Source organism: Mastigoproctus giganteus, chromosome 8 (genome assembly GCF_048544385.1).
Source record: "Mastigoproctus giganteus isolate SK-2022 chromosome 8, ASM4854438v1, whole genome shotgun sequence".
In the NCBI taxonomy this organism is placed as follows: domain Eukaryota; kingdom Metazoa; phylum Arthropoda; class Arachnida; order Uropygi; family Thelyphonidae; genus Mastigoproctus; species Mastigoproctus giganteus.
In genome coordinates, this window is record NC_143582.1 from 156037406 (window position 1) to 156064735 (window position 27330).

Here is a 27330-nt window from a genome sequence, read left to right on the forward strand (position 1 = left end):
CAGCACTAATAGTGTTATATTTATTTCTCAGTAATTACTAAGAAATAATTTATTTAAGCTTGTAATAAGGATACGTGGTAATGAATATATAATGATGCTAATTAGCATTAGTAGAGGGATATGATGCAAGAAAGCAAGCTTATGCAGCATCAGCCAAAAAAAAAAAACACCCTTCCACTTCACCCCTCCGTTCGTTTGAAATACCTGTCCAGCTGAGCCTTAAATTTATTTAGGCCATCAACTTCCACAACAAGGGATGGAAGTCGGTTCCATCAACCAACTACCCGCTGGCTAAAGGCAAATTTCCGCACATCTATCCTACCTCTGTCTTTCCTCAATTTGAATTTATGCTCTCTCAGGTGATTATTCTGAGCAAGAGGCACTATCCCATCAGCATTGAGCATGCTCAAACCATTCAAGGCTTTGTACACCTCTATCAGATCACCTCGCCGGTGCCTAGTCTCCAGACACTGTAATTTGCAAAACTTAAGCCTTTCTTCATATGAGCAACCCTTCGTTCCGTTCACTAACCTTGTTGCCCTTCTCTGTACTCGTTCCAGCAGCTCTACATCCTTCTTGAAATGAGGCCTCCAGACCTGTATACAGTACTCAAGGTGCGGCCTGATCATTGCCTTATACAAGGGAATAATCACCTCCCTATCCCTGCTATAAAAATTCCTGTATATCATTGATAAGACACAATGAGCTACTCTTGCAGCCCGTCTGCACTGCTCAGAGAACTTAATATCTTCCTGCACAATTACCCCCAGGTCCTTTTCATTCTCTACCACTGTCAGTGTAGTACCACAGAGTTGATATGTTGCTCTGGGGTTGCTGTTTCCCATATGCATTCAAAGAACTTATCTTGGAAGCTACTAGGCTTTACATACCAACTAAGAAATATTGTTCAAGGTTTAGACCTAAGTGGATGTCAGATGAACTAATGAGACATATGGCAGAGAAGAAAAATTCATGGGATACATACAAATTAACACGTGACACAGAAGCCTATGATAGATACAAGTTGATCTGTAACCAATTTACAAAGGAGGTTAGGCAGGCGAAGGCAGATTACGAGAAATCCTTGGCAAAAGATGCTAAGAAAAACAGCAAAGAGTTCTTTACTTATGTAGACTCTAGAGGGAAGGGGATGAATCAGATTGGTCCACTTGATATCGATGGGTCAACTGTTGATGATCCTGCTCAGGTAGCAAACAAACTGCATGAGTATTTTGCATCTACATTCACACGTGAGGAATTATTAAGGTTTGAAAATGACAGAAGGTTATCAAATTGTAGCAGGATACTTAATGATTTTGTAATAACTGAGAGCAAAGTGGAAGAGAAATTGTTGAAGTTAAATGTAAGAAAAGCACCTGGGGTGGATGGGATCTATCCAGTTATATTAAAGAAGATGACAAAGCAACTAAGCAAACGCTTAGCCATAATTATGAGAGCGCCCTTGGACTCAGGGGAGGTTCCCATGGACTGGAGATGTGCAAATGTATCCCCAATTCACAAAGGGGGATCGAAGGGTGACATGAGTAATTACAGACCAGTTAGTTTAACTTCTGTTCCTGGTAAAATAATGGAGTCACTGGTTAAAGATGCATTGCAGGATCATCTAGACAAGACTGCAGCAATAATTCAGACACAGCATGGGTTTGTTAAGGGAAAGTCTTGTCTGACAAATTTGATAGGATATTATGATGTGGTTACAAAGGAACTGGATGCAAAAAATAATTTTGATATCATATATTTGGATTTCAGGAAAGCTTTTGACACTGTTGCGCATGAAAGACTATTGTACAAATTGGAGCAGAATGGTATTAAGGGTAAGTTGCTACAATGGATAAAAGGATGGTTAAGTGGGAGAAGACAGAGGGTGGTAATCAATGGGTGCTGCTCTTCTTGGACTAATGTTATTAGTGGGGTCCCACAGGGTTCAGTGTTAGGTCCACTGTTGTTTTGTATATTTATCAATGATATTGATGAAGGTATATCAGGCTTAATGTCGAAGTTTGCAGATGATACAAAGGTTGGCAGGGTTGTTAATGACAGTAATGGCAGTGTGCCACTGCAACAGGATCTGGATAATTTGGGCAGATGGGCTAAGAAGTGGCAACTGAAGTTTAACCTTGACAAATGCAAAGTACTGCATATGGGTAGAAGTAACCCCAGAGAAACGTACCAACTGTGTGGTACTACACTTAAGGTGGTAGAAAATAAAAAAGACCTGGGAGTAATTGTGCAGGCAGATATGAAGTTTTTTGAGCAATGCAGACAGGCTGCCAGGGCAGGTCATGGGGTTTTGTCAATGATATATAGGAATTTTGCTAGCAGGGAAAAGGAGGTGATTATCCCTCTGTATAAGGCAATGGTCAGGCCATGCCTTGAATACTGCGTACAGGTCTGGAGGCCTCATTTTAGGAAGGATGTAGATTTACTTGAGCATGTACAGAGAAGGGCAACAAGATTGGTGAGGGGAATGAAGGGATCCTCTTATCAAGAGAGGCTTAAGTTCTGCAAATTGCAGTGGCTGGAGACTAGGCACCGGCGCGGTGATCTGATTGAGGTGTATAAGGCCTTGAATGGGTTCAGCACGCTGAATTCTGATGGGATCCTTCCACTTGTTCAGATTACGAACCTAAGGGGGCATAAATTCAAATTAAGAAAAGACAGATGTAGAATAGATGTGCGGAAATTTGCCTTTAGCCAGCGGGTGGTTAATTGCTGGAACAAACTTCCATCTGTCGTTGTGGAAGTTGATAGGTTGAATAAATTTAAGGAGGAACTGGACAGGCATTTGGAGGGAATGGTGTGATTTTTTTTTTTTTTTTTTTTTTTTTTTTGGCTGATGCTGCATAAGCTCATACACTTGCTTTCTTGCATCACATGCCACTACTACTACTACTACATCCCACTCAACACTTCCTTTAGTTTTTCAACAAAAGCAAATTACAATAACCCTTAGCAACCTTAATCCCAAGAAGTTGCCTGGTGCTGCTGCTGTGGTATTTCTCCACTTGTTCTTAGAACCTATGCTCCAGAATTAACTACTATTTTATCTTTTTAAATTGTCTTACTTCATTGGGGTTTTTCCTTCTGAATGTAAATTTGTTCACATCCAGCCAATTCTTAAAAAGGGTAATCCTGCCTTCCAAATGTCATTGCACTTACCTCAGCTCTTTCCAAAATAATGAAGAAAACCATATACTTTTATGCTGTCTTGAAACCTTCATCTGATTAGTGTTTGCTAATATGGATTCTATCAGTTTTGATCCATTGGTAAAACTTTGGTTTACTTGACTGCACATCTCTGGTCAAATTTCTTGTCAAGGTTTGAAGAAATTCAAGCATTTGTTCGCAACATTCCTAAGGCTTTGATCATGCTTGTAGACAAATTTCTGTCTTATGGTCTGTCTTCCACTTTTTTGTAATTGGGTGTCTAGTTCTTGCTCTCTCTCTGATTTCTTTCAGACATGTAATCACAGGTAGCTCTGTAACTTCTTAACTGATTCTGTAATTGCTTATTAATATTCTGTTCTTTCTCCCCTTTTTTACCCTCTTTTATATTAATGACCTTCTGCCTCTGAATGGAAATCTTCTCCATAGTTTTGCTGATGTTAGTATGCTCTATTACAATTACTAGTGTGACAATCCCTGTTCTTCCTGCAAACAACAACTTTTTAAGTGTCCACCACCAATTCCTCAGATGTTGATTGCCACCTAGTAGTGGTGCTGTAGGGAGAAGAAAATTTAGTTATCTCTAATCCTTTTAAAATCTAGTCCAGTTTTATTTCTCGATTAAAAAAAAAAAAATCTCATTTTCAGTAACACTGAGATTTCTGGATTAGAACACATATCTTGACTTATAAGCAGTTACAAATATTTCTCCCCCTTCACCTTTCAGTCATAGGATTACTTTTCTTATAAACAGCTGCTAACTGTACAAATCATGAATTTATTCTGTTATTGAATATTATTTGCACATCTGCATTGGTGTACACAGGATCTCTGTTCAGCTCTGTCTAAAAGAGATCATTCAGGTTAGTTAATGATCCCTCTTTCATAAACTCACTACATTCCCTCACATAGATTTTCATTTTCTCTTGCTTGCCGTCTCTATAGATATTTCCACGAGTGCTGTTTTTGAATTTGCACCTGTAATTCCACCCTTTTCTCCAAATTATTTCAAACACTTTCATCAGCTAGTCAACATCCATTCTGAGCTCAGCTCCAAAATCACCAAACCAAGTTTTTTTCTTTGTTTATCCCTTCTACTTCTGTTCTTTGGAACAACCTTTCTTCTTATGTACAAGGTTTTTGTACTTATTGACAAGTCCATTGTCTAAGATTGTCTAAGATTGCTCCCCCCTTCACCTTTCAGTCTCAGCATTAGTTTTCTTGAAAACAGCTGTATTATTATTTATATAAGTCCATTGTCATTAAATATCTTCTACCGCTTGTCAACCTCTAACCTAATATATCAATGGTCATTATATCCTTTTCTGTTTGTGTTTCCAAACACAAAAGGATATAAAGTAATAATAAATAATAATAACTATCATTGATAGTGAGGACACTTAGGTGCCAACTTCCACTGGCATGCATGCATAATATAAATTTAAAAAAAACCTATACAAATTTCATTCAAATTTGTATAGGTTTTTTTGCTCAGTACAAAAGTTAGCTAGTCATCTGCAAAGGTAACCGGTTATACTTTCACATTTGGTAAGAACTCAGTATTTTATCCCACATGCAGTTAAACTGATCTTTGGAAATAATGATGCAAATTATGTCATCACTTTAGTTTATCTATTAAATATCTAAAATTATCACTTATAATTTCTCTTCCATAGGCACAAATGCTTTTGATATGTCAGCAAAAGTAACTTCACCCTCAGGAAAGACAGATGATGCTGAGATTATTGATATGGACGATTGTCAGTATGCTGTCCATTTTGTTTCAAAAGATGTTGGAATACATACTGTCAGCATTCGATGCAAGGAAATTCACATACCTGGGTCTCCTTTCCAATATACTGTAGGACCGTTCTTGGAAAGGGGTGCACACAGAGTCCATGCTGGTGGTCAAGGTTTGGAAAGAGGTGTGGCAAATGAACCATGTAAGTGCTGATATATTAATTGATTAATGTTTTCTATGTCAGAAAATTATCTTTTCCACTTAAAATTCTTGAGGCTTGCAATTATTCCTGTGCTATTTAAAATGTGTATGTATTTATGATAGATTCAAATGGCAGATACAAACATCTGCCATTTGAATATATCATAAATGTTTAAGTTGTGTTTTTTTATATCGCTCTGACACTGCATGTCATTTGGAATTGTGAAATCAGATCATATCACCATCATTTTCTCTCTCTCTCTCTCTCTCTCTCTCTCGCTCTCGAAAGTACCTGTGATTACCAAATGTGTTTCCAAGTTTTAAACTAGCATGCAAGAACTGCCAGGGAAGGCTTAGCTTCTCCTAAGCCCAATGCATTGCAGTCAACTCTCCAGATTTAAGATGGAGAGTCTGTCTTTTTTACTATATTTGGCCTTTCTCTGTCTCACCATCATAATATAGTTGGTGCCAAAGAGTTTCTCTATTTTTTACAAAGTTTTCTTCATCTTTTTCCTTTCACAAAACATAAATAATAATAAAACTATGTTAAAATTGGATTTCTTTTTTTTTTTTTTTTTTTTTTTTAATTTTGCGAATTTCTTCTTAATTTAGTTAATTAAATTGATAGCCAGGTGTTTCAAAATTTGGCAGCCCATGTTTCAAAATAAAAATGCACTATAATGGCATTGTTCATTGTAATATGTGATATTTCATCAGCCTTTGCAGTGCAGAGCTAATCAACAATGTCGTTCAGTGAGATGCCAAAGAAATACAATATAAAATTTCAAAATACATGCAGATTTTCCCTGTATTGTAAAACCTAAAAAAGTAACAAGTTTGCCTTGTGTACTGTATGTAGTTGTGATTTTTCAATTTCAAGCAGCAGGAAACATGATTTAATCAGGCATTTCCAAAAAATAAGTATAATGATAGTCTGCAGTGCATAGAAAAAAAAGGCAAAAATAGATGTTGCATTTCATGATGACAATGATGTCATATGTGCTGAATATGTTTATTTGCTTCTTCTTTCATAGAATATTATCTTCCTCTGAGTTGTGATGATCATGCAGGTGTGCTAACCAAAAATATCTTACCTGATGGCAAAATAGCAAAAAAAGTGCAGCTGTGGAAGTTAAAAAGCAACAGGCATTGTTAGTGAAATTGCACAGACTGAAAGAAAAGGTAGAGATGGCTTTGAATAATGTGCCATTTTTAGACTATAGATGGCAGTGATCAAAGTGATTCCAAGTTATGTCCCATTGTGGTGACCCTTCATAATAAAAAAATCTTTTAAATTGATAACAACTTGCTCTCAGTTGTCAGCACTGGAAGGTGACTCTATAAAGTATATAGCATTGGACATCTTCTGAACAACCTGAAAGCATGTGGGATTCCTTCAAAAAACTGTCTAGCATTGAGTGTCAATAATGAGCCTGTTATGCTAGGCCTAAAAACTGAGATAGTATGGACATTATCATATCCTTGTCATCTTATTAATTTGTGTGCTGAAAAGGGAGCTACAAGTCTTCCTATGAAAGTGGATGAATATTTGGTGAAAATTTACTACAACCTAGAAGGAAATGCATGTGTATATATTTTGAATTAGAAAATGCAAATTGAAATATCATCGGTTTGGCTGAAACAAGAAGAAGAAATGAATCACTTATAAATTTATCAAGTGGAAATCTGCTGTACACCAATGGAAACAGTGAAAGGAGCAAAGGTGGAGTTGGCTTTCTGGTCCATAAAGATATAAAAAACAACATTTTGTAATTCGAAAGTACATCACCAAGGGTGTCAAGACTACTACTCAGGATTTCTAAGAGGTACAAGCTAAAGGTTATTATGATTTATGCACCAACATCAAGCCATTATGATGAAGAGGTTGAAGAAATGTACGCCGAAATTGAGAGTCTTCTAGATGAGCAGAAAACCCACTACACTATCATTATGGGGGACTTCAATGCTAAGGTTGGAAAAAGACAAAACAGTGCAGAAAGGAGAACTATAAGAAATTTTGGAATTGGTGAAAGAAATGAAAGAGGTGAAAGACTTGTGGAATTTGCAGAATCTCGAGGATTGTCGGTAATGAACACTTTTTTCAAGAAAAGGGTGGACATGGAAGAGTCCAAATAGATTAAATATAATGAAATCGACTTAATCCTCACTAACAGAAGATATATCGTGAATGATGTTACCATCCTAAACAAGGTAAACTTTGGAAGTGATCATATAATGGTAAGATGCACACTTGATATAGATGTAAAGTAAAAACTGACTCGAGTAAATAATATGACGGTCTTTGAGATAATAGAAGAGGAGAAAAAGCAGTATGTACTGGAACTTAAGAACAAGTTTGAGCTTCTGCAGACTACTCAGGACCAAGATATTGACGAGGAATATTACAACTTTCTGAAAGTGATAAAGCTTAAGAAATCTCTTGACGTTGTACAGCAGATATCATCTTTTAAGGGCACAAAAAGTGATATAGTTGTACACGTTGGCACTAATGATATCAAGAGTAGGAGACTGGCAGAATTGCTTAACAAGTACAGGTCACTGTTGAAAAAAGCCATGAAATAGGGTTGAATTTGAAAGTGTCTGCAATTCTGCCCAGACACGATAGGAGGGAGTATATGATGAGAGCCTTGTCGATCAATTCGGCCCTGGAAAGATTGTGCAAGGCTCAAGGGGTAGAATTTTTTTCAGCCTGGACTGTACTTGTTAACAGGAGAGATTGCTTCTACAGGGATGGGATACACTTAAATAGAAAGGGTGCAAGAATATTTGCTGATGCTATCGAGGCAGTGTTAGGTGGGTCGGAAAATTGCTAGCTTGGGGGGAGACAAAGACGAATAGATTAACAGTAGCCACTGGCAGAGGTGAAAGAGATTCTTGCACTGCTTCTATTGGAATGAGCAGAAGCCTGAAAAACAAGATTCAGGATATTTCAGAGACTGCTGGGAGTCATTGCGGTACAAGTAAACACATGGGTTGTGTTAGGGTAGCTAAGAATAGAAATAGGTGCATGTATACTTGCGTGTACACCAATGCTAGGAGTTTAGTAAATAAATTTGATGAATTTGAGGTATTGCTCAAAACATCAAAGGCAGATATTGTTGGGATATCAGAGACGTGGTGTCACACAGATATAAGGAATGCAGAACTGGAATTTGGGGAGTACAACATCTACAGAAAGGATAGACTGAGTAGGAAGGGAGGAGGGGTTATGCTATTAGTTAAGAAATACATAAAATCCAAGGAAGTGAAGCCAGTGGACATCGCTGGACAGTGCAGTGTCGAGTCAGTTTGGTGTGACATAAGCATTGGGAGATCAAAATTGAGAGTAGGAGTGTGCTATAGGCCTAATGACTCTGATGAGTATAATAAGAAACTGTACAGGGAAATAGAGTGGGCCAGTAAATCAGAGAGTCTTATAATAGGAGATTTTAATTTCCCAGATATTGACTGGAATTTGGGGGCTGGTCACTCACACACTAGCAAGGCTTTTGTGGATTTATTGGATGATTGTTTTCTACATCAGCATGTTCGGGAGGCAACTAGAGGGAGGAATACTCTTGATTTGATTATCAGCAGTGATTCTTCATGCATTAAGAATCTGCAGATAAATGAACCACTAGGTGGCAGTGATCACAGTGTGCTGAAGTGGGATTTACTCAAAGAGGTAACTACCATTAGGGGTAAAGGGAAGGGTTATTGCTTTCGTAAAGGTGACTACGATGGACTGAGACAGTATTTAAATTCTATACAGTGGGACCAACTGATGATGTTACCAACAGCAAATGCAAAATGGGAAGCGTTCAAAGAACTTATCTTGGAAGCTAATAGGCTTTACATACCAACTAAGAAATATTTTTCAAGGTTTAGGCCTAAATGGATGTTAGATGAACTAATGAGGCATATGGCAGAGTAGAAACATGCATGGGATACATACAAATTAACACATGAAACAGAAGCCTATGATAGATACAAGTTGATCTGTAACCAAGTTACAAAGGAGGTTAGGCAGGCGAAGGCAGATTACGAGAAATCTTTGGCAAGGGATGCAAAGAAAAACAGCAAAGAGTTCTTTACTTATGTAAACTCTAGAAGGAAGGGGATGAATCAGATTGGTCCACTTGATATCGATGGGTCAACTGTTGATGATCCTGCTCAGGTAGCTAACAAACTAAATGAATATTTTGCATCGACATTCACACATGAGGAGTTAGAGGTGTATTCAACTCTAGCAGTAAGCTAGAGAATCTTGTAATAACTGAGAGTAAAGTGGAGGAGGAATTGTTGAAGATAAACACAAGAAAGGCACCCGGGGTGGATGGGATCTATCCAGTTATATTAAAGGAGGCAGCAGAGGAAGTAAGCAAACCCTTAGCCATAATTATGAGAGCTTCCTTGGATTCAGGGGAGGTATCCACAGACTGGAGATGTGCAAATGTGACCCCAATTCACAAAGGAGGGTCAAAGGCTGACACAAGTAATTATAGACCTGTGAGTTTAACTTCTGTTCCAGGAAAATTAATGGAGGCACTAGTTAAAGAAGCACTACAGGATCATTTAGACAAGACTTCAATTATAGCTCGGACATAGCATGGTTTTGTTAAGGAGAAGTTTTGCCTGACCAATTTGATTGGATACTATGATGCAGTCACAAAGGAACTGGATGCAGGGAATAACTTTGATTTTATGTACTTGGATCTTAGAAAGGCTTTTGATACTGTTGCACATGGAAGACTGCTGCACAAATTGGAGCAGTGTGACATTGGAGGCAAATTGCTGCTGGGGATAAAGGGGTGGCTGAGGGGGAGAAGACAGAGAGTGGTAATCAATGGACACTGCTCGTCGTGGAGTAATGTTATTAGTGGAGTCCCTCGGGGCTCAGTGTTGGGTACATTATTGTTTTCTGTATTTATAAATGATATTGATGATCGTATATCAAGCTTAATGTTGAAGTTTGCAGATGATACAAAGGTAGGCAGGGTTGTCAAGGACACTACTGACACTATGCTGCTGCAACAGGATCTGGAAAGGTTGAGCAGATGGGCTGAGAGGTGGCAAATGAAGTTTAACATTGACAAATGTAAAGTACTGCACATGGGAAACAGCAACCCCAGAGCAACGTATCAACTCTGTGGTACTACACTGACAGTGGTAGAGAATGAAAGGGACCTGGGGGTGGTTGTGCAGGCAGATATGAAGTTCTTTGAGCAGTGCAGACAGGCTGCAAGAGTAGCTCATGGTGTATTGTCAATGATATATAGGAATTTTTCTAGCAGGGATAAGGAGGTGATTATTCCCTTGTATAAGGCAATGATCAGGCCACATCTAGAGTACTGTATACAGGTCTTGGAGCCTCATTTCAAGAAGGATGTAGAGCTGCTGGAACAAGTACAGAGAAGGGCAACAAGATTAGTGAATGGAACAAAGGGGTGCTCTTACAAAGAAAGGCTTAAGTTTTGCAAATTACAGTGTCTGGAGACTAGGCACCAGCGAGGTGATCTGATAGAGGTGTATAAAGCCTTGAATGGTTTGAGCATGCTCAATGCTGATGGGATTCTTCCTCTCGCTCAGAATAATTACCTGAGAGGGCATAAATTCAAATTGAGGAAAGACGGATGTAGGATAGACGTGCGGAAATTTGCCTTTAGCCAGCAGGTGATTGGTTGGTGGAATAGACTTCCATCCCTTGTCGTGGAAGTTGATAGCCTAAATAAGTTTAAGGCTCAGCTGGACAGGTATGTCGAACGAACAGAGGGGTGAAGTGGAAGTGGTTTTTTTTTTTTTTTTTCTTTTGGCTGATGCTGCATAAGCTTGCTTTCTTGCATCAAATGCCTCTGCTAATGCTAATGCTAATCTATAGGTAAAGAGAAATCCATAGAAGAAAAAATTAGTCAAGAAACACTTGTCATGATGAACCGAAATCGATAAATGAAGAACAAGATAAACACTGACAAGGAGATAATTTAGTATACTGAATTATGCAAAGCCATTAGAAAGAGGCTCAGAGAGGACATAAGAAGATTTAACACAAGGAAAGTAGGACAAGCATTAAGGGAAAACAAAGGACTTATATCAGCAGCCATGAGCAGTAATACAGAAAGACAAATGATACTGGAACTGAAGAATAGCAATGGTGTACTTATAAAAAGCAGAGAAGGCATAATTCAAATAGCAGAAGACTACTATAGAGAATTATACAAGGAGCGAGGGAATGATGCCAGCAGTGGGGAAGATGGATCACAAATTAGTAACACGTATGACATACCCGATTTTCTTCCTGATGAGGTAGAACATGCGTTGAAGAAAATGAAGAATCAGAAAACCCCGAGGGAAGATGAAGTTACTGTAGAGTTGTTAAAATTGGAAGGAAGAGACATGACACAAAAACTGTCAAGACTCTTTACAAAATGCATTAGTAAAGGTGTGATGCCTAAGGAGTGGAATAATGCTGCTGCATAAGAAAGGAGATAAATCAGAAATTGGAAATTATAGACCAATTAGATTGTTATTCAACATCTACAAGTTGTTCATTACTAGGGTCATTACTAACAGATTAGAAAGAATACTTGAGAATGCTACCTCCTTTATTCGACTAATCAAAGACAGTAGCAAATTTAAAATTGAGAAAGGAGTTCGACAAGGAGACAATATCTTTGAAGTTGTTTACTGCTGCCCTTGAGGAAGCTTTCAGAAGATTAGTCTGGTCACAGAAAGAAGTTAATGTGAATGGAGAGTACCTAAAGCATTTACGATTTGTAGATGACGTTGTGGTCATAAACCACCATCCTAAAGAATTAGAGGAAAATCTTAATCAGTTATGCACAGTTAGTAAGGATTTTGGACTAAATATGAATATGGCTAAAACAAAAGTAATGATGAACAAGTATGCCACGGAAAGGGAAATAATGATTGAAGGAGCAGTAATTGAAAAGGTGGAGTCATATACTTATCTGGGACAAGTATTAGCTGTAATAATGATAAATGGCTGGAAGTCAAGAGAAGAATAAATTTTGGATGGATAGCATTCAGGAAATATTGTCACATACTGAGGAGCAATATTCCAGTTTGTCTGAAACGTAAAATAATGAACCAATGTATACTCCCCCAACATGACTTATGAAAATGAAACTTGGGCACTCACCAAAATAATGGCAGAGAAGCTGAGAACTACACAGCAAAGAATGGAATGAATTATATTGGGAATCAGACTGTTAGATAAGAATAGAAATACATGGATTAGGCAGCAAACTCAAGTAAAGGACATTCTTATCAAAACTAAAGAACTAAAATGGTCTTTGGCAGGACACATAGCTCGAAGACATGATGACAGATGGACTAAGAAAATAACAGAATGGTACCCAAGAGGAGCTAGAAGAAAACCTGGAAGACAATGGCAGAGATGGATAGATAAAATTCATGAGTTTGTGGGTAATAAATGGATGACCATTGTACAAAACAGAAGGAACTGGAAAGTTGCTGGAGAGGCCTTCATTCTGAATCGAAAATGGCTGATGATGATATATTTTGGTTAAATGTGTAACTAGACTCAAGAACAGTGGCAACCTTTGACAAGTCAGTGAATTCAGAAGTGGTGAGAAAAGCAATACGAGCAGTTACCAAATTGAATGGTACAATCAGTGATTACTATTGAGCATCAGTGACACAAGTTTAAATCTAATTCATGATCCAAAAGTTTTAAAAGAAGACAAATTGATGAACGCAAAGAAAAAGACCATCAGATCATAAACTTCTGGTAAAGCAATCCAAAACTGACCAAGCAAGTTGATAACTCTAGGCATGTTATCCCCCACTCATTCAGAAAGTCTGTTCATGTTCCTCTCTTCTGGCTTGAATCCCAACATAGCTTTTCATACCTCACATCCATATACTGCAGTCCTTACTCCTAAATGTGCTTAATGCTATTTGCAAATTTATTTTATCAACAGCTTCTTCAATTTCCATTTTGGAAATTACTTACTATAGCAGAATGAACCAGAAGTCATAGCAGTTTCTACTGCTGGAGGTCATAGGGAGTCTAAAACAAGTTGAGAAGGTTCTGTTATTTTGTTTAGTCAGGAAGTACTTTATTGCTGCATGTGGCTCCATGGTTGACAATTTCCAATTTAAAAATGATTTCATTATAAATGCTGAGGTAGCACAAATTTCATCAATTAACAATACATCATATTCAAATTAGAAACTTTTTGCAGACAAGTTTCCAGCACCTATTGGTTTCATTAAAGATAAAGAAATAAATGAAGCAATGGGTGTTTTTCAGTTTCAGTGTGAGAACCTACCAGATGAAAGAAGAAAGAATTGATGTACAGGGTCTTTGGTTGGAGAACTGACAACTGCACAAAGGAAACTTTAAATATAACAAATTGTCCCAAGTCATGCTTGGCATTTTAACAATTTCTCATAGCAGTGCTGGGTATGAGAGAATATTCAACCAGGTTAGAAAAACAAAAACTGAGTTCAAATCTCTTTCTGGTAAAGTTGTGGAAATGCTCCTAACAGGTGAGTCTAGACAGCAGCGACATTACGATGAACAAAACCTTGACTCAAATCTTCTGTTTTCTTTGTGTTTTTTTTTTTTTTTTTTGGTAAGTATTCCTGCTTGTTTTTGCAAAAAACCTCCAGATTTTTGCCCAGAAACTCTCCTGTTTTATAAATGCCTGATCTTCAGCTTTCTGAAAGTTAAAACTGGGAAGATGTGGTTATAAAATACAGTCTGTGTGTTTTGTTATATTTTTACAAGAGTTGCTTCACTTGAAGATGTTGTTCACTGTTATCTTTTTTTGTTAATTGTGAAGTATGTAGAATATTATGTGTGATACCTTAATATCATTTTTATCTGAATCTGTAATTTTTTATTTTTTCCTGTTATTTTTTATATGGCTTCTGTTAAGTTTTTGTATATTAGATTGAATTTGTAACTGTATGCAACTGTTGCCCTTTGAATGGACTATTAGAGCAGGAATTCTGTTTTAATCTTATTTGAGGAGTTTTATTGTGGTAACTTGTTTGCAATACATTCATTAGTTTTGTAACTCAAATTGACATATATCTTTTATCTGTGATAAATGCTCGTGTATAGCTTCAGAACAGTAAACAATAAATGCATTTTGATTGATTGATTTCAATATGTCCCTTACTGATTGGAGCATGCGAGAGGGAAACTCACCATAGGAACAAAATTTCTAAACCAATGAAATGATTATTATTTGTATCAGCATGTTAGGGAAAGTATAAGGGTCAATCAAATTCTAAACCTGATCATCGCTCAAGAACCAGATGACATCATAGTGCTTAAAGTACAGGAGTGATCATAGAGTTTATTATTGTTATTATTAGTATTTGTATTAACAGTGGCAAATAATGCAAGAAAGCAAGCTTATACAGCATCAGCCAAAAAAAAAAAAAAAAAAAATGCTGTTTTACCTGTCCATCCTTTCCAAATAGTTTGAATTTATTCAAACTATCCACTTCCACAACAACAACAGATGGAATTAACCCCAGGGACTCACATCTGGTGAGTATGGGCTTGGCACCAGGGTTCTGAGCTGGATATCATCATTCTTCTCTTTCTTGGTGATTCCCTTCTACTTCTGACTTGTTCTCTCTCTCTCTCTCTCTCTCTCTCACAGGGTAATTCAGAAATTTTTTTTTGGCTGGTGCAGCATAAGCCTCAGGCTTCCTCTCTTCCACCCGTTGTTGTGGAAGTGGATAGCCAACCACCCGTTGGCTAAAGACAAACTTCCACACATCTATTCTGCAACCATTTTTCCTCAGTTTCAATTTATGCCCTCTAATGTGCATAGTCTGAGCAAGAGGAAGAATCCATTCAAACCCTTAAACACCTCAATCAGATCACCTCACAAGTGCCTAGTCTCAAGATGCTGCAATTTGCAGAACTGAAGCTCTTCTTGGTAAGAGCACCCCCATTGTTCCTCTCAGCAACATTGTTGCCCTTCTCTGTACCCATCTAGATGTGGCCTGACCATTGCATTATACAATGGCATAATCTTCTCCTTATCTCTGCTAGCAAAATTCTTGTATATTATTGACAAAACACTGAGTTTTGCAGCCTTTTTGCACTGCTCAGCAAACATCATATCATACTGTACAGTTACCCCCAGGTCGTTTTCATTGTTTTTGTGCCATAAAAATTGAAAATCAAATCAAATCAAAATCATTTTCATTTTACACTACCCCTCAGTGTAGTACTACACAGTTGATATGTTACTCTGGGATTACTACCCATATGAGGTACCTTCCATTTGTCAATATTAAATTTCAGTTGTCATTTCTAAGCCCATATGCCTAATATTTCTAGATCTTATTGCAGCAGCATACCATCATTACTGTCATTAACCACTCTACTAACCTTTGTATCATCTGCAACCTTAGACATTAAGCCTGATTAACTAGGGGGCTCACATCTCGTGAGTATGGGCTTGGCACACCCAGGGTCCTGAGCTGGATATCATCATTCTTCTCCTTCTGATTCTTCCAAGAAAGAGAAGAATGATAATATCCAGCTCTTGTTCTTTCTCTCTCTCTCGGAGTAATTCAGAAATTTTTTTTTTGTCTGGTGCAGCATAAGCCTCAGGCTTCTATGCACCATTTGCTAATAATAATAATGATAATAATAACTACTGGTACAAGAAGCTCACTTGTACACACAAGCACCTGGCAGAGCAGTTCACCCGAATGATAAGGCACCCAGAGACAATCCCGAAGTTTCTCACTCAAGGAATCACATATCTGAAGCCAAAAGATGAAGATACAAGAAATCCGGCGAAATATAGGCCAATCACCTGAATCTCAACAATGTACAAGATCCTGACCAGCTGCATAACCAGGAAGAAATCAGACCACTCGGAGAGTCAGAACATAATGGCCAAACAGCAGAAAGGATGTAAGTGGCTGAGCAAAGGATGCAAGGAGAAATTAACCATAGATGCTTCAGTTATGGAGCAAGCCTACAAGAAGTGCCACAACATGTACACAGCCTACATCGATTACCGCAAAGCCTTTAACTCCATGCCTCATAGCTGGCTAATAGAGGCACCGAACACCTACAAAGTCAATCCGATAGTGACAAACTTCCTAGGAGAAACGAAATGGAGCACCACCATTAAGGTCAAAAACATCACAATCAGGCCAATCCCCATCAGGAGAGGAATCTTTCAGGGAGATGCCCTGAGCCCATTGTGGTTCTGTCTAGCACTTAACCTGCTATCCACTATGCTCAACAGTAGCAAGTACAGATATAACCTCAAAGAAGAAAGGAAGAACTTGTACACCCTCACCCACCTGATGTACATGGATGACATTAAGCTCTATGTGGAAACCAAGAAGCACCTCCAGCAACTACTCCAGATCACCGAAGAATTCAGCAATGATATTAGGATGGAATTTGGCGTAGACAAATGCAAGACCCACAAGGAAAATTAGTCAGCCAAAACTACCAGCTGCAGACTGGTAAAGAGATCGAAGCCATGGCAGAGGGAGAGGCGTACAAATACTTTGGGATGATGCAGGCTCAGCAGTTACAGCACAAGGAAATTGAGGCCTGCCTGACCGAAAAATGCCATCAGAGACTCAGAAGCCTGCTGAAAGCGAAGCTGAACGGAGGGAACACAGTTAAAGCCATAAACACCTATGCAGTCCCAGTGCTAACATACTCCTTCGGGGTCATAGATTGGACTAACACTGAGATGGAGGATATCATGAGAAAGACAAGGACAATGATGACCAAGAGCCACCAACAACACCTGAAATCGGCCGTGGAGAGACTGAAAATTTCCCAGAAAGAAGGAACTCCAGGAAGAGGCCTGATAGACCTCATTGAGCAACAGAAGACAGTAATAGTTAACCTGAAGGTTTACTTCCAGAGACACACAGCAGCAGCACTCCAGCAGGCCATAAGGAAGATAGACAAGTGTTATACCCCACTCAACCTAAGCGAGGAGTTCCCCCCAACCAGGAGGCACAAATGAAGCGAGAAAGATGGGCAGAGAAGACACTCCATGGCAGACACTACAATGATCTCCATCAAGATCACATAGATAAAATTGCTTCCAATGCATGGCTCACAAGCAGGACACTCTTCCCTAAGACTGAAGGATTCATGCTTGCCATCTAAGACTAGGTTAGTTATTTTGTTTTTAGGAGCATTAGCAACTAAGGCCATATTGCTCCGGGATATGCTGTGGTCATTCCCTGACCTTTCCACATCCTCCGTATTTCGTGGTGACGGGCTCGAACCCCAGTCTAATCAAGAAGCCTGTGCTATGTACTGCTGCTCCTTCCCACCTGGTTATGGAGGCGCCTCTAAGACTAGGTAATCAACACCAGAATCTATAGAAAATACATCACCAAGGAGCCCGGAGTGTTCGATGACACATGTTGATGATGCCACCTGGCCTCAGAAAGGATCCAATACATCACAGCAGGATGCAGGGTTATCACCTAGACTGAGTACACTGATAGACACAACCAGGTAGCAAGGATAATACATCAGAAGCTAGCAAGAAAATACCAGTTGATCGAAGAATGCGTACCGCACTACAATTACAAACCCCAGGCAGTACTAGAGACCCCAACCCACAAGCTGTACTGGGACTGTGCCATAATAATGGATAGGACAATCCTGCACAACAGACTAAACATAACCCTTGTGGATAAGAAGGAAAAGGCTACCTATCTGATTGACATAGCGGTACCCAGCACTGGCAACCTGCAGAAAACCCACGGGTAAAAAATCAGGAAGTACACGAACCTAAGACAGGAGATCAAAGAGATGTGACATATGCAACAAGTAATGACCATCCCGATCATCGTGTCAACCACAGGTATTGTGGTTGACACGATGATCGGGATGGTCATTACGTATCCTTTCCGCCTCCTCCGTATTTGGTGGTGACGGGCTCGAACCCCAGTCTAATCAAGAAGCGTGTGTTATACACTGCTGCTCCTTCCCACCTGGCTACGGAGGTGCCTACTCCAATTTGTACAGCAGTCTTTTATGTGCAACAGTATCAAAAGCTTTCCTGAAATCCAGGAATATATAAAATTATTTTTTGCATCCAGTTCCTTTAGCATTAGTTAAGACACATGATGCAAGAAAGCAAGCTTATAGAGCATCGGCCAAAAATATATAAAATAAAATAAAAAAAATAATAAAAAACTCCTTCCCATTTCACCCATCCGGTCACTCCTAATGTTTGTCTAGTTCAACCTTAAATTTATTTAAGCTATCAACTTCCACAACAACAGATGGCAATCTGTTTCAGCAATCAACTACCTGCTGGCTAAAGGCAAACTTCCACACATCTGTTCTACAACTGTCTTTCTCAATTTGAATCTGTGCCCCCTCAGGTTCTTATTCTGAGCAAGCAGAAGTATCCCATCAGCTTTGAGCCTGCTCAAACCATTTAAGACCTTGTATACCTCAATAATATCACCTCACAGGTGCCTAGTCTCCAGATGCTGCAACTTGCAGAATTTAAGCCTCTCCTGAGGATCATAGAGGACCCCTTTGCTCCTCTCACCAATCTTGTTGCCCTTCTCCGTACTCTTTCTAGCAACTCTACATCCTTCCTAAAATGTGGCCTTCAGACCTGTACGCAGTACTCAAGGTATGCTTGACCATTGCCTTATATAAAGGTATAATCACTTCCTTGTCTCTGCTAGCAAAATTCCTATATATCATTGACAAAACTCCTTGACCTGCTCTGGCAGCCAGTCTGCACTGCTCAGAGAACTTCATATCCAATTTTACAATTACCCCAGATCTTTTTCATTCTCCACCTCCCTGACTGTAGTGCTACACATTTGATATGTTTCTCTTGGGTTACTGCTACCCATATGCAGTACTTTGCATTTGTAAATATTAAACTTCAGTTGCCACTTCTCAGCCCATCTACCTAACTTTTCTAGATCCTGTTTTAGTAGCATATTGTCTTTACTATCATTAACAATCCTGCAAACTTGGATATTAAGTCTGATATACCTTCATTGATATCATTAATAAATACACAAAACAACAATGGGCCCAGCACCGAACCCTGGTCGACTCCACTAATAACATAAGTCCACATAGAGCATAGAGCAGTCTCCATTTATTACCAATCTCTGCCATCTCCTACTCAACCATCCCTTTATCCTTTGCAGCAACTTGCCCTTAATGCCATACCACTCCAATTTGTACAGCAGTCTTACATGTGCACTGGTATCAAAAGCTTTCCTGAAATCCAAGTATATGATATCAAAATTATTTTTGCATCCATTTCCTTTGTGACCTCATTGTAGTATCCAGTCAAATTGGTCAGACATGACTTCCCCTTAACAAAACCATGTTCTGTCTGAAATACAGTATTACTGCAGTCTTGTCTAGGAGATCCTGCATCACTTCTTTAACCAGTGACTCCATTATTTCCCCAGAACAGAAGTTAAACTAACAGGTCTATAATTATTTGTGTCACCCTTTGATCCCTCCTTTGTGAATTGGGGATGCATTTGCACATCTCCAGTCCATGAGGACCTCTCCTCAATCTAAAGATGCTCTCATAATTATGGTTTATTTTCTTTGCCACCTCCTTTAATATAACTGTATAGATCCCATTTGCCTTTCTTATGTTTAACTTCAAAAATTTCTCCTACACTTTGCTCTCCATTATTACAAATTTTTTTAGCTCCCTGTTAGAGTTTAGTAAACTTCTGTCCTCCCATTCCTTACAGAATCCCTGACTGTGTGAATGTAGATGCAAAATACTCATTCAGTTTGTTTGCTATCTGAGCAGGATCAGATAGCAACAGTCAAACCATCTATATTAAGTGGACCAATCCGATTCATCCCCTTCCTTCCAGAGTTTACATAAGTAAAGCAGTCTGTTGTTTTTCTTTGCATCCTTTGCCAAGGATTTCACATAAGTAAAGCAGTCTGTTGTTTTTCTTTGCATCCTTTGCCAAGGATTTCTCGTAATCAACCTTCGCTTGCCTAACTGCCTTTGTGACTTGATTACAGACTAGATTATATCTGCCACAGGCTTCTGTGTCACCTGCTAATTTATATGAATCCCACGCATTTTTCTTCTCTGCTGTGAGCCTTATTAGTTCATCTGACAAACTATAAATCTTGAACAGTATTTCTTAGTTGATATAAAAAGCCTGGTAGTTTCCAAGATTAATTCCTTGAAGACTTTCCATTTATAATTCACTGTTTTTAACATCATTAGTTGATCCCACTGTATAGAATTGAAAAACTTGCTGAGACCACTGTAGTCACCTTTATGAAAACAAAAACCCTTCCCTTTACCCTTGATGGTAGTGACATTTTTAAGTAAATCCCACATCAGTAGACTGTGATCACTGTCACCTAGTGGTTCCTTTATCTGCAAATTCTTAATGCACGAGTCATCACTGCTGATAATCAGATCAAGAGTATTACTCCCTCTGGTTGCCCCTCGAACATGTAGCTGTGGAAAACAAACCTCCAATAAATCCACAAAACTCTTGCTAGCATGCAGGTGACCAGCTCACAAATTCCAGTCAATATCTGGAAAGTTAAAATCCCCCATTACAAGACATTCTGATTTACTGGCCCACTCTATTTCTATGAACATTTGTTTGTCATTCTCATGAGATCATTAGGCCTATAACACACTCCTACTCTCATTTTCCCTTTCCCAGTATTTATGTCACACCAAACTGACTCAACATTGTACTGTCCACCCATGTCAACTGGATGCAGTTCCTTAGGTTTTATGTGTTTCTTAACTAACAGCATAACCTCTCCTCCTCTCTTCCCATCCTTTCTATACTCATTGTACTCCCCAAATTCCAATTCACTGCTTATATTTATGTGACACCATGTCTCTGATATCCCAACAATATCTGCCTTTGATGCCTTGATCAGCACTTCAAATTCATCAAATTTATTTACTATATTTCTAGCATTGGTGTACCTGCACCTGTTTACACTTAGTGACCCTAACACAACCCATGTATTTACTTGTTCCCTAAAGATTCCCAGCAGCCCTTGAAATCCCCAGCAATTTGCTCTCTAGGCTGCTGCTCATTACAGTAGAAACAGTGCAAGAATCGCTTATGCTTCTGCCTGTGGCTACTGTTAATCTTTTAGTCTGTGAACCCCCCCAAGTTAGCAGTTTTCCGACCCACCCAACACTGCCTTGATAGCATCAGCAAATATTCGTGCACCCCTTTCTATTTAAGTGTATGCCATCCCTGTAGAAGCAGTCTCTCCTGTTAGCAAGCACAGTCCATGCTGAAAAAAATTCTATCCCATGAGCCATGCACAATCTCCTCAGGGCCGAATTGATTGACAAGGCTTTCATCATATACTTCCTCCTATTGTGTCTGGCCAGATTGCAGACATTTTCAAAGTCAACCCTAGCTCGCGACTTTTTTTCAACATTGATCTGTACTTGTTAATTAAATCTGCAGATCTGTTACTCTTAAGGTCATTAGTGCCTTACTGATCATAGTATCCAATTAAATTGGTGAGACAATATCCCCCCTTAATAAAACCATGCTGTGACTAAATTATAACTGCTACACATGCTGTGACTAAATTATATCAGTAAGTCCATTATTTCCTGTGGAACAGAAGTTAATCTAACAGGTCTGTAATTACTCAGTCACCCTTTGATCCCCTTTTGTTAATTGGGGACACATTTGCACATCTCCAGTCCACAGGGACCTCCTCTGAATCCAAAGATGCTCTCATAATTATTGCTAAGGGGTGTGCTTACCTCCTTTGCTGCCTACCTCAATATAATTGGATAGATCCCATTCATTCCTGGTGCATTGTTTATGTTTAACTTCAACAATTTCTCTTCCACTCTCCTCTCAGTTATTGCAAAATTGTTTAGCTCCATGTCTCATATATTTCTGGTAACCCCCTTACTTCTGGTATCCCCCTTACTTCTGGTATCCCCCCCCTCATGTGTGAATGTAGGTGCAAAATACCTATTCAATCTGTGCTGGATCATCCGCAATTAAACCGTTGACATCAAGTGGATCAGTGCAATTCCCCCCTTCCTTCTACTATTAATATAAGTAAAGAGGTCTTTGCTGCTTTTCTTACCATTCTTTGCCAGAGACTTCTCATAATCTACCTTGTGACTTGATTGCAGACTAGTTTATATCTACCATAAACTTCGGTATCACCTGATAATATTATATGCATCCCATGCATTCTTCTTGTCTGCCACTTGTCTCAATAGTTCATCTGACATCCATTTACGTCTAAGCTTTGAAGTGTATTTCTTAGTTGGTACGAAAAGTCTAGTAGCTCTAGTAGCTCTACTGTTATTTCCCTAAATGTTTTGGCTGACGAGGCTAGTACGGGCCAGACGTGTTCAAAGCCGCTAAGTGGATTTTTCTTATTTATTGATTTGAAATTATTGTTTTTCTAAAACTTTTGATTTAAATTTAGTAGTATAGCATTATTTTGTGATATTTCTGATTAATCTGGTGTATTTATTCTTTACTCGGCCTTGTAATTGCATAAACGTATCGGTAAGGGTATCAAATCCACTTGTTACAAGTTACAACTCCGCTGAACGAGAAGTTTTTTTAGCCAAATTTAGCCGCTTATTGAATATCTTTTACATCAAATTATTTTTTGTAAGTAGCTTATAGACCTAGTAAGGATCGTTGGTTTATTCTGAATTGGGACAGCGAGATTTGAAAGTTAATTAATACTTAAGTGTCCATAGATTACCGTTCGTAACTTCCGCCTTTGTCTTTGTCATACGATCGTTATATATCGAACCTAGATAGCGTTAGTATAGTATACGTTATAATATTTTCAGCGATCGGTAAAATCCATTAAACTTGTTCAACTTCGTTGGCATTTAAATTGCACTTTTAACTAAATACATATACCGACTTAGATTACAAACGTAATCTAATAAATACGTATAATTAATTAATACATAACTGATACGGAGGTTATATAAAGGGAACTCGGAGATAATTAATACTTGACTGATTGATTAATACTTTGACGCTAAAAATATATATCCCGTTATAGCTGTGTTGGGAGATAAGTTAGGGTTATAAACTGAAATTGAAATTTTATTTAAATTAAAAGTAATCATGATTCAGACCAGAGCAGCAAAACAAAAGGCTCAAGCTAATGGAAGTGCTGTGGCTCAGAGGAGAACTGAGGGGGACAGTTGCCTTCTGAGTCACAGCCTTCTAAAATGCACAGCTTTCATGATGTTTGTGGAGCATTCAGGTACGGGACATGATATTGCCATGGGGGATGTCTTTGTGTGTGCACGATGCAAGGAGTGTATCGAAATCAGGCAACAACTCAGCGTTCTTATGGGCCTATATGAGAGCTTGAAGGACAGGGTGGATGCCCTCGAAGGAACTAAATTGAGGGGCCCATCAAGCTCTCAGCTGCCCACATCAACGCCAGAGCTTGCACTTGGTCATCGTGAAACACAGCGGCAACCCCCAAGGCAGAATGCGCTGGTCCCAAAGGAACTAGTAGTTGTTGGTGACTCTATTGTTAGGGAAACGGGGAACATGCTTTGTAAAACGGATAGGTGGAACAGGACCAGGGTATGTCTGCCAGGGGCAAAGGTTGATGACGTTGTAGAGCAGATATCATCTTTTAAGGGCACAAAAGGTGATATAGTTGTACACGTGGGCACTAACGATATCAAGAGTAGGAGACCGGCAGAATTGCTTAACAAGTACAGGTCACTGTTGAAAAAAAGCCGTGAAATAGGGTTGAATTTGAAAGTGTCTGCAATTCTGCCCAGACACGATAAGAGGGAGTATATGATGAGAGCCTTATCAATCAATTCGGCCCTGGAATGATTGTGCAAAGCTCAAGGGGTAGAATTTTTTTCAGCCTGGACTGTACTTGTTAACAGGAGGGATTGCTTCTACAGGGATGGGATACACTTAAATAGAAAGGGTGCAAGAATATTTTCTGATGCTATTGAGGCAGTGTTAGGTGGGTCGGAAAACTGCTAGCTTGGGGGGATACAAAGACAAATAGATTAACAGTAGCCACTGGCAGAGGTGAAAGAGATTCTTGCACTGCTTCTATTGGAATGAGCAGAAGCCTGAAAAACAAGATTCAGGATATTTCAGAGACTGCTGGGAGTCATTGCGGTACAAGTAAACACATGGGTTGTGTTAGGGTAGCTAAGAATAGAAATAGGTGCATGTATACTTGCTTGTACACCAATGCTAGGAGTTTAGTAAATAAATTTGATGAATTTGAGGTATTGCTCAAAACATCAAAGGCAGATATTGTGATATCAGAGACTTGGTGTCACACAGATATAAGGAATGCAGAACTGGAATTTGGGGAGTACAACGTCTACAGAAAAGATAGACTGGATAGGAAGGGAGGAGGGGTTATGCTATTAGTTAAGAAATACATAAAATCCAAGGAAGTGAAGCCAGTGGACATCGCTGGACAGTGCAGTGTTGAGTCAGTTTGGTGTGACATAAGCATTGGGAGATCAAAATTGAGAGTAGGAGTGTGCTATAGGCCTAATGACTCTGATGAGTATAATAAGAAACTGTACAGGGAAATAGAGTGGGCCAGTAAATCAGAGAGTCTTCTAATGGGAGATTTTAATTTCCCAGATATTGACTGGAATTTGTGGGCTGGTCACTCACACACTAGCAAGGCTTTTGTGGATTTATTGGATGATTGTTTTCTACATCAGCATGTTCGGGAGGCAACTAGAGGGAGGAATACTCTTGATTTGATTATCAGCAGTGATTCTTCATGCATTAAGAATCTGCAGATAAATGAACCATTAGGTGGCAGTGATCACAGTGTGCTGAAGTGGGATTTACTCAAAGAGGTAACTACCATTAGGGGTAAAGGGAAGGGTTATTGCTTTCGTAAAGGCGACTACGATGGACTGAGACAGTATTTAAATTCTATACAGTGGGACCAACTGATGATGTTACCAACAGTAAATGCAAAATGGGAAGCATTCAAAGAACTTATCTTGGAAGCTACTAGACTTTACATACCAACTAAGAAATATTGTTCACGGTTTAGGCCTAAATGGATGTCAGATGAACTGATGAGGCATATGGCAGAGAAGAAACATGCATGGGATACATACAAATTAACACATGACACAGAAGCCTATGATAGATACAAGTTGATCTGTAACCAAGTTACAAAGGAGGTTAGGCAGGCGAAGGCAGATTACGAGAAATCTTTGGCAAGGGATGCAAAGAAAAACAGCAAAGAGTTCTTTAAACTCTAGAAGGAAGGGGATGAATCAGATTGGTCCACTTGATATCGATGGATCAACTGTTGATGATCCTGCTCAGGTAGCTAACAAACTAAATGAATATTTTGCATCGACATTCACACATGAGGAGTTATTTATTGAGGGGAATGCCAGAGGTGTATTCAACTCTAGCAGTAAGCTAGAGAATCTTGTAATAACTGAGAGTAAAGTGGAGGAGAAATTGTTGAAGATAAACACAAGAAAGGCACCTGGGGTGGATGGGATCTATCCAGTTATATTAAAGAAGGCAGCAAAGGAAGTAAGCAAACCCTTAGCCATAATTATGAGAACTTCCTTGGACTCAGGGGAGGTACCCATAGACTGGAGATGTGCAAATGTGACCCCAATTCACAAAGGAGGATCAAAAGCTGACACAAGCAATTATAGACCTGTGAGTTTAACTTCTGTTCCAGGAAAATTAATGGAGGCACTAGTTAAAGAAGCACTGCAGGATCACTTAGACAAGACTTCAGTTATAGCTCGGGCACAGCATGGTTTTGTTAAGGGGAAGTCTTGCCTGACCAATTTGATTGGATACTATGATGCAGTCACAAAGGAACTGGATGCAGGGAATAACTTTGATATTATATACTTGGATCTTAGAAAGGCTTTTGATACTGTTGCACATGGAAGACTGCTGCACAAATTGGAGCAGTGTAACATTGGAGGCAAATTGCTGCTGTGGGTAAAGGGGTGGCTGAGGGGGAGAAGACAGAGAGTGGTAATCAATGGACACTGCTCGTCGTGGACTAATGTTATTAGTGGAGTCCCTCAGGGCTCAGTGTTGGGTCCATTATTGTTTTCTGTATTCATAAATGATATTGATGATGGTATATCAAGCTTAATGTCGAAGTTTGCAGACGATACAAAGGTAGGCAGGGTTGTCAAGGACACTACTGACACTATGCTGCTGCAACAGGATCTGGAAAGGTTGAGCAGATGGGCTGAGAGGTGGCAAATGAAGTTTAACATTGACAAATGTAAAGTACTACACATGGGAAACAGCAACCCCAGAGCAACGTATCAACTCTGTGGTATTACACTGACAGTGGTAGAGAATGAAAGGGACCTGGGGGTGGTTGTGCAGGCAGATATGAAGTTCTCTGAGCAGTGCAGACGGGCTGCAAGAGTAGCTCATGGTGTATTGTCAATGATATATAGGAATTTTTCTAGCAGGGATAAGGAGGTGATTATTCCCTTGTATAAGGCAACGGTCAGGCCACACCTAGAGTACTGTATACAGGCCTGGAGGCCTCATTTCAAGAAGGATGTAGAGCTGCTGGAACGAGTACAGAGAAGCGCAACAAGATTAGTGAATGGAACAAAGGGGTGCTCTTACGAAGAAAGGCTTAAGATTTGCAAATTACAGTGTCTGGAGACTAGGCACCAGCGATGTGATCTGATAGAGGTGTATAAAGCATTGAATGGTTTGAGCATGCTCAATGCTGATGGGATTCTTCCTCTCGCTAAGAATAATCACCTGAGAGGGCATAAATTCAAATTGAGGAAAGACAGATGTAGGATAGACGTGCGGAAATTTGCCTTTAGCCAGCGAGTGGTTGGTTGGTGGAACAGACTTCCATCCCTTGTCGTGGAAGTTGATAGCCTAAATAAGTTTAAGGCTCAGCTGGACAGGTATTTTGAACGAACAGAGGGGTGAAGTGGGAGTGGTTTTTTTTTTTTTTTTTTTTTTTGGCTGATGCTGCATAAGCTTGCTTTCTTGCATCAAATGCCTCTACTAATGCTTCCCATTTAGAATTTGTTGTTGGTAACAACATTAGGTGGTCACACTTAATTTAAACTGTTTGAGATCATTGTAGTCTCCTTTATGAAAGCAAAAACCCTTCCCCTTACCTTTGATTTTAG

The 27330-nt window shown here is 39.2% G+C and overlaps 1 protein-coding gene across 1 annotated transcript in view; it reads left to right on the forward strand.

Annotated features, from left to right (window-relative positions):
• The window catches only part of LOC150081939 (filamin-A-like), a 385277-nt gene that overhangs the window by 234767 nt on the left and 123180 nt on the right, over positions 1 to 27330 (forward strand). Inside the window, exon 9 of the mRNA XM_090378994.1 lies at positions 4863 to 5129. Within this exon, the coding sequence (XP_090235120.1) occupies positions 4863 to 5129 (267 nt within the window). The remainder of the gene's footprint in view (positions 1 to 4862; positions 5130 to 27330) is intronic.